General features: G+C 40.6%; 2 protein-coding genes across 4 annotated transcripts; both read left to right on the top strand.

Moving 5' to 3' along the window:
- Nucleotides 1-339: 339 nt before the first annotated feature.
- Nucleotides 340-2,950, top strand: LOC125771943 (probable methylthioribulose-1-phosphate dehydratase). Of its 2 annotated transcripts, XM_049443152.1 has the most exons (7): nucleotides 340-504; nucleotides 1,471-1,494; nucleotides 1,610-1,704; nucleotides 1,789-1,902; nucleotides 1,969-2,122; nucleotides 2,192-2,394; nucleotides 2,462-2,950. In XM_049443152.1, the coding sequence occupies exons 1-7, from the start codon at nucleotides 463-465 to the stop codon at nucleotides 2,547-2,549; spliced, it is 720 nt and encodes a 239-aa protein (XP_049299109.1). In that variant the 5' UTR covers nucleotides 340-462; the 3' UTR covers nucleotides 2,550-2,950. The 2 variants fall into 2 exon arrangements, with proteins under 2 accessions (XP_049299109.1, XP_049299118.1); XM_049443161.1 differs by lacking the exon at nucleotides 1,471-1,494.
- Nucleotides 2,951-3,085: 135 nt separating this feature from the next.
- Nucleotides 3,086-7,115, top strand: LOC125771933 (F-box/LRR-repeat protein 4). Of its 2 annotated transcripts, none has more exons than XM_049443141.1 (4): nucleotides 3,086-3,429; nucleotides 4,553-4,752; nucleotides 4,821-5,671; nucleotides 5,760-7,115. In XM_049443141.1, the coding sequence occupies exons 2-4, from the start codon at nucleotides 4,570-4,572 to the stop codon at nucleotides 6,496-6,498; spliced, it is 1,773 nt and encodes a 590-aa protein (XP_049299098.1). In that variant the 5' UTR covers nucleotides 3,086-3,429; nucleotides 4,553-4,569; the 3' UTR covers nucleotides 6,499-7,115. The 2 variants fall into 2 exon arrangements, with proteins under 2 accessions (XP_049299098.1, XP_049299088.1); XM_049443131.1 differs by lacking the exon at nucleotides 3,086-3,429 and adding an exon at nucleotides 3,457-4,432.
- The last annotated feature ends 898 nt before the right edge of the window (nucleotides 7,116-8,013 follow it).

The following is an 8,013-nucleotide window of genomic DNA, read 5'->3' as shown; positions in this document are numbered from 1 at the left end:
TTATCCTCAACTGAGTATCGCAGTGCTGTAATGAGATTACAATAAATAGAATGAACAAGAACACAATAATTTTAGTGTAATTTTCATATCTAAATATTGTATGAAACCCATTTATAATAAATCGTAATGTTGCAAAAGAGTTATTGTTTATGGAGTAATGTTTTTCAAAAAAAAAACTTAAATAAAAAAGACTTGTAAAGATCTGATCATTACGAAGCAGAGTTTGTAAAGCTTTTACACAAAAATGTAGCAGTCTGATTTTAATATTTAAGATATGTTTGAGGCGTGAATGTTACCAACCATTGTGAGGAAAGAATATTACGCCGTATAAACATTGCTCCCAGCACCAAACTGTCATTCATTCGTTCGCTCCTTGTAGCAGCTTCCAGATCGCAGAATCTGGAACAGGTTCCGGTCGACACAAGTGCTGTGTATTCTTATCATTAACTACCTTAGTCGAGAATGGCATCGGGAAGGTCATCAATCTATCAAGATTTGTCAGAGGTATGTTTGAATCGGGTGTGTTTGTCGTTTAGAAGAAAATGGGGCTTTAGTTAGCCGGCCCACCCCCCCAAAAGTACTTGGCAAGTGGGACATGGAAATCAGGTTAGATAGATTTGAACGAAACGATCCTTAAAGCACCTAAACTGCGAACGGTGTTTTTTTTTCTTAAAGATTCACTGTATCCTTTTTTTTGTGTGAATGTTGGTGTGAAAACTTCAAGAAATTTGTTTTATGTCTAATAGTCCAGAAAAGAGGCCAATCCTACAATACCGGTTAGCTAGTCTATTACTGCACGTCCTGATAGCACACATTTCACTATGTATGTAGCAGCTGAGTAGAACGGTTTTCTAACGAATAGCGATTCTAACTCGACGCGAGGTAGAGCCAGATTCGATTCCTTGGGAAAAACCAAGAATGGTACGGCAACATGTTTCGCAACGCTATCGATGCTTTGAGAAGTGCCTTATGAGAAGGTTGAAGGATTCGATCGATTTTTTTTCTGTAAGGTGATGTAAGGACGGAAAGAAATCAATAAACAGTGCGTTCGATAGAGGTACCAACACGAAGAAGCGAGCACGTGCTGGCAGATGGCCGATAGTAGCAAGCTGTAATAGGGTATAGGCAATAGCGCACTTTTGGGTAGCTTATAGCAAGAGAGTTGTAAGTAACACTGTGTTTCCTCAAAGATTTCCCCCGTTCTTGTTTTTTTTTTGGAGCACTTGAGTTTTCAATACAAGAGGCTCGTATATTTGGTTGTGGCATCGTGTGTAGCTCCTTTTGTGCAAGTAATTGATGTTTGCATGCTAGCAACCTAGGGTCCTCTCATCGCCAATAACACCTCAGACGACTATTATATGTTCCTAACATCCCTACAAAACATTCATCCAGATACCCTTGGTAATGATTGTACATTTTCTTTTCTTGATTTGCCTCTGTTGTGTCCGGTTGTTCTCCTCGCTCGTTTAGATTTATGATAATGTAATCAATAAGGTAAATTTCACTACAATAAACAAACAAAAAACCAGCAATATTTGTGGCATGTTCTTATTAGCTAAAAAAAAATATGTTTCGCTTCTTCTCTGTTCGTATAACGTACGCCCGACAGGAGCATCCCCGTAAGCTGATACCGGAGCTATGCAAACAATTTTACAACCTCGGATGGGTAACTGGAACCGGGGGCGGTATAAGTATTAAGCTGGAGTTCGTTTTGTTTTTTTGCTCTCCCCAAAAATCCCTGATACATGATCCGATGGTTCATTATCAATTTTTGTTCTTTATTTTTAGCGACGAAATCTATATCGCTCCTTCCGGTGTGCAGAAGGAACGCATTCAACCCGATGATCTTTTTATACAGAACATTGAGGGAGATGATCTGCAAACACCGCCCGATTATAAAAAGTACGTTCATGGCATGGGTTGCAAAATGGGGGAAAAATACATTCTTTTGTTTCACGTCTATTTCAGGTTGACGAAAAGTCAGTGCACACCGCTTTTTATGCTTGCATATAAAGAGCGTAGTGCTGGAGCTGTTATACATACGCACAGTCCCGCAGCAGTAATGACAACGCTGCTCTGGCCTGGTAAAGAGTTCCGTTGTACACATCTGGAAATGATTAAGGTGAGAATAGAGCACTAAGTGCATGAATAAGTCAGTATTAAAAAAAAATTGTTACCGTCCTTATTTCAGGGTATTTATGATTACGAACTAAACCGTAACCTAATGTACGACGAAGAGCTTGTGGTGCCTATCATCGAGAATACGCTGTTTGAGAAAGATCTGGAAGAATCGATGGCGAACGCGCTGAGGGACTATCCCGGCACCTCAGCCATACTCGTTCGTCGCCATGGTGTGTACGTGTGGGGTCACAACTGGCAGAAGGCAAAGACAATGTAGGTTGAACGTGAACGTACGAAGATTCCACGATTTACTTATGATTCTTTTTTTGTTATCTTCCAGGGCTGAATGCTATGATTATCTGTTCTCGCTGGCGGTGGAAATGCATAAAGTTGGTCTGGATGCAAATGCCGTACCGAAACAGTACTAGATGAGTTCTATCCAGCTTTAACCACCTCACGAAACCTAGTCCTGACGCCACCCCCTCCAGGATTAGAACGATAATCACAAACAAACACACACACACATACACAGATATACATGCATGATAATCGAGTAGAGTTAGCATTAGTTGTTATCATGGCATAACCATGAATTTTTCCACGGCGCATTTCTCAAACATTTGCATATATATATATAGTTTTTATGTTTTGTTTTTTATTTTAAAATTCAATTGCACAACCACAGGGAAATATATATTGCTAGCGTTTAACTATACATTGTTCATCGAGGTTTTCATACAAGTGATAGAGCGCGTGTTTTTGTACGACATATTAGTAGGATTTTTTGAGAATAAAAACGCGCTGTTGTTTTCAGCACCATCCCGAGAAAGAGCAACGATTCAATTGCGTAAGCGTGCAATTTAATTTTCAAATTTTATTAACGATGGGGTAGTGCAAAAAGTCACAAACATTAACGTAAATCACTCACATTGATGTGTACATTGCTGATATGTTGTGAGCACTAAAGGAATTTGCACAATCTAAAACTTTCGTATAACATCTACTATTCCGCAAGCTCCAAATATATTATCTTTCGATAAGCTTATTAATCTACTCTGTGCCGTCTGTAGTCTGGACAGATATTGGCAGGTTGGACCGGGTATATTTTGTAATGTGTTTAAAAATCGATTCCCAGTCGTTTACTTCCGGTACGACTTTAAGAAAAAAACGTTTGTACGGCTTCTTCAGGTTTGCTGTGCAGTGTTGACAAATGCTTGTCAGTTACCTTCCAATATTTAGTGAGAGTCATTGGGTATACAACTGAATCGACTCAACATGAATGATAGTTTGAAAATTTGTGTAATTCAGGTATGTATCAAAATCAGCCATTGAAGCAGATCGTCTGTAAGGAAGTGAATGTTAAACACGTTATTAAGGATCGTCATCTCGTCACCTTAACGTTTTAGTGTGCGCTAATGTTACTCATAAACAACTCAGACAAGGGCTATTACATTGCTGTTTCAATATTTACAATCTGTAGTCTTTTATTGGAGACAAAACTAGAAATTATAATTAGCCGAATTAGAATATTTTTTGTAGGTGTAATTCTCCTGCTTCCATCTGTTTGAATGGAGCCCGTATATTGTGAGGTGTGTTAATCTTTGTGCTAACATTAAAAACTCCCAGTTAATAAGGGCCGGCCACGATAGTTCAGTATCGGTTCTATAATCCTCTAAGTGAAACCTTCTCCTATATGAAAAACCCAGAAATTGCAGGCCAATACCTCCGAGGTTTTCGTACCACAAAGGAAAGGAACCTGTGCTGTAAGTTTCATCTAAACATAGAGAATAATTTTCGAAACATTTTATTAAATTTTGTCTGCTTTTCACCAATAATTTGGATAACGATATCGTACGACTTTAGTCAAATTGGAATTATACGTTTGATTCACAAAAAAGTTATAAAATTCCTAGCCGCTGTTAAACGTTTGACATCCCTGAACAAACCCGTTTGTTGATTTCAGTTCAGCTGTCATCTGTGCTGTCACTTTGAAAATGGTAAACAAGTTCGGCTGTAGGTAACGTAAACTATGTTCTCGGAAATATCACAGCAGCCCTTTTTTCCGGCAATTGAATAGAAAGACAGCACGGCACAGCAAATGCTTTCTTCGACATTTCGAAATCAGCTTTCAACGCGTGTAGTGCGGAAGCTGTACACGAACAATAGTAGCGTTTTGATTGGCCGGTGAGTTGTAGGGAAGAAAATATTGCGAAGAGATTAAGTGAGTGTAGAATGCTGCGCATTGTATCGACACAGGAAACATTAAACAATTGGTTTGGAAAAGCGAATCGTGCCCTGTTTTAACTGCAAAGTGAGTACTGCGTCTTTCTTTTTTTCATCGTGTCAATGTGTGTTGTATGGATTCTATTCTACCGTGTAGTTTGGCACCATAGCCTTAAAGTATATCAATCGTTCCGCATTATTTTCACAGGCAAAGCATTTATAAAAATGAACAGCCCTGAGGTGCGGGAAAACCGCCGTGAAACGGAACTGCAGCAGTATGTGGAGGAAATATGCTACGCCAGCAGCGAGTATGGCCCCATGACAAGTATCTCATACAATTCGATAAACGTAATCGGACGACCGAACAATTTTCCGGAACATGGCGATCATTCGGATACGTATTTGTTGGTATGTTGCGTTTTGCACGGTTTCTGCCGGTTTCGAATTACCACTTAACACTGGTTTTCCACTTACAGACCACTTACGGCAACTGGCGGATGCGTTCACCATCGTACACTCCCGAGTTTGGAGTCAGCAAAATTCCTGCCATCGAAAACCCACCGATTGACGACTTCATTGTGGTGCGTTTCGAACGGTCGGTACATCCGTTGGGAGTGGAAGTGTACGAAACACTGAACCCTGGCGCTGTCAATCGCATCTGGGCGTACACGGAAACGAAACAATGGGTTCTTCTGTGGGATAGACGAACAGACCCGATATGCGAAGATGTGCGTAACGTTGGTTTGACCAAATCGAACGTTTTCGTGCCGGCTATACGCATTCTCAGCCAGCGTACGCGCGTCCTTTGCTTGGAGTTTAATACACGCCACTTGAACTACATATACGGTATCGATGCTATCATGCTGAAGAGTGCATTAAATGCGCCGGATTCGGCCGAACCGGCGTACAGCAACGACGTATGCATAGTTGATGCGTTTATGCTGCCATGTTTGGTGAATGACGCAGGCAAATTGCAAGCGGATAACGCGCTCGCGGTCTCCCATTGGCAGCCGGATCGACAGCTACAACCTGTAGCGGCGAAACAGCAGCAGCCGAAAACGATCACCGACCTGCCGTACGAAATGATGTATCATATTTTCTCCTATCTCGACTTAAAGTCGCTGCGCGTTATGGAGGAGGTTTCCAGCAAATTCCATCATGTGGTGCGTGACAAGCGGTTGTACCGGGAGGTAAACATGCGACCGTACTGGATGGAAATAAATTTCTATTTGCTGCAATGGCTGTACCGACGCTGCAATCAGATACGCAAGCTCGATCTGTCCTGGTGTGGATTGTTCAACAAGCTTACCGAAGAGCAACTGAAATGGTAAGTTGCTGGTTGTAAAATGAGAAGGCGATGTTTCCAAAACAATAATAAAAACAAATACATTTAAAAATTCAATTATCACTTTCAGCTTCCTCATGCGTCATGGTGAGTCATTGACGCATCTACGATTGAACACGGTCGGAATTCGTCAAACGATTTGCTTTGTGCTGTCGTTGTGCCCCAACGTGGAAGAACTCTGTCTGCAGAATATGCACATCGGTGATCGTTTGCTTTTAACCGATCGATTGACGAAACTGACCAAACTGGACCTGGCGGGCGGTTCGATCTCTTCCAGCACGCTGAATAACATACTGCGGCTCAATCACAACCTGCAGCATCTGAACCTGTCCTGCTGCGAGTTCGAGCGGTTTCCAATCGCGAAAACGATCGGTAGATACAATCACGAACTCATCAGCCTCAACTTGTTTAAGGCGCGCGCACTGGACGCGGACGATCTGGTACCGCTGGCGAACTGTACCAAACTGGAAGAGCTTAACCTGGGCTATTCGAACGTCGAGGAGATGGAGGAGGGTGCGCTTAGTCAGCTGCTGGAAGCGTGCCCCAATATGCGTAAGCTGGTATTGTCTGGCTTTTGGGATGTGTACAACAACGATATGCTTACGATTGCCCAGCATTGTCGCCGGATGGAGTATCTCGATCTGATGGGGTGCATCACGGTAACGGGTGAGTCGGTAAACGCTATCTTCATCGGATGTCCAGCTCTCCGTTTTCTGGAAATTAATCACTGCAGCGAGATATCGTCCGCATGGATCACCCAGTGGAAAACTCGCTACCCACACGTTGATATTAAGCATCAGGCATTTTAAGTAAATGCCAGAATACACTCTGTAGCGAGTGTACCCGAAAATAGAACAAAACCTCCCATATAGATAGCAAAACATTTCAATGGATTTACATTTAAAAATGTCATTGATCCATTGTCATTTAATTGATCTTTTATTCTCCTTGCTTAACTTACAACATCATAATTGAATTTTTTTTTAAATGGGAGAAAATTTAATTTTTGTGAACTCTTGAACATGAACTGAATGATGCGCGTTGAACATGTATCTGATAATAATAATCACTGAACTGAACTTGATTTATTTTTGACCATCCTTCTAATTGATACAAGCGGCAATGAACTCCTTTTACAGCTGTGTGCGATGATAAATACATTGGAAGAGATCGTTAATCGTTACGATCGTTGCGATATGTTAAAATAAAAGACGATACCACACGATGTGCCTAAATGTGGAGTAAACTTCACAGATTAGAATGAACCAAACAATGTTTTTTAATGAATAAATCAGATTTATTCCACAAAAAACGTGAAGCGATGCCAAGATTACGATTCGATCTGTGCTATAAGTCGGATTAATAAAACGTGATATAAAAAACATAATATAACACCGCCTTTTTCTGTTGGTTTGCAGCTTGTTTTCAATTCATATATATTTATCCCAAAGATATAAATAAAAAAAATACTTTCATAAGACATAAGTGAGAAGAAACTTATGTCAACCAATACACATTAAAATAAATCAATTTTTAAAATTTTGCAAATTTTCCCAAAAAATAGCTGAGACCGGAAGCCTGCAGAACATGTGGTAAAGAGGGAAAGTGCCAGTTGATTTTACCTCCTTAAAAGGATGCTCTCTTGGTGTTGCGAATCTACCGATCTCCCATATTATTTCATCTCGGCTAGAAGCGTACTCCATAGGAATCATGTTAATTGGTATTGAAGAATGATTTTTCTACAACACCAAGAGAGCATCCACGGAAGCAGGTAACCTATTCGGATGGAGGGGAAATAATCTGCATGAGAAAGAAATTAATCAACCACATGCGCGAGAGAGACCGCTAAATGGGGCTCTAAGCTGAAGAACGGTTAGTTGTTGTTTTAAACGCCAAAACCGCTCGTTTTCTGCGACGAAATCCTGAGAAAGCTGCAAAAATTAATCATCCGAAATAACAAGAGAGCATCCTACTAAGAGGTAACAATAACTGCGGTTCGAACCAGCCGCGAGCGACATTCTCTTCTCTCCTCTAGTAGCCGTTCTAATCCTTCGTATAGTTGTTCTTTTCCCACATGTTATCATTGACCATGGTGTGAGATGATCTAGTATTGGTAATCAATAGTATGAGTTGATCGGATGAAGGGGAAATAATCTTCCATCTCTTTTAATCCAATCGAACAATACTAAATGTTCTCAAACTGCTATCAATGATAACATGCGAGAAAGGAACAGCTGTATGTTGCACTAAGCTGGATAAATTATAGATTATGTTACCGATTTTATAGGATGCCGCTTTATAGTATATACCTCCTATAAAGGAGG

Source organism: Anopheles funestus, chromosome X, assembly GCF_943734845.2.
Source record: "Anopheles funestus chromosome X, idAnoFuneDA-416_04, whole genome shotgun sequence".
In the NCBI taxonomy this organism is placed as follows: domain Eukaryota; kingdom Metazoa; phylum Arthropoda; class Insecta; order Diptera; family Culicidae; genus Anopheles; species Anopheles funestus.
This window is presented reverse-complemented; position numbering and strand designations above follow the sequence as displayed.

Excerpts from the sequence above, each read along its gene's own strand:
- LOC125771943 (XM_049443152.1), top strand. The coding sequence starts at position 463 with ATGGCATCGGGAAGGTCATCAATCTATCAAGATTTGTCAGAG. Across the intron at positions 505-1,470 it reads TCTATCAAGATTTGTCAGAG|ATTTATGATAATGTAATCAA; the intron begins GTATGTTTGAAT and ends TCGCTCGTTTAG. Across the intron at positions 1,495-1,609 it reads ATGATAATGTAATCAATAAG|GAGCATCCCCGTAAGCTGAT; the intron begins GTAAATTTCACT and ends TACGCCCGACAG.
- LOC125771933 (XM_049443141.1), top strand. The coding sequence starts at position 4,570 with ATGAACAGCCCTGAGGTGCGGGAAAACCGCCGTGAAACGGAACTGCAG. Across the intron at positions 4,753-4,820 it reads ATTCGGATACGTATTTGTTG|ACCACTTACGGCAACTGGCG; the intron begins GTATGTTGCGTT and ends TTCCACTTACAG. Across the intron at positions 5,672-5,759 it reads ACCGAAGAGCAACTGAAATG|CTTCCTCATGCGTCATGGTG; the intron begins GTAAGTTGCTGG and ends TATCACTTTCAG.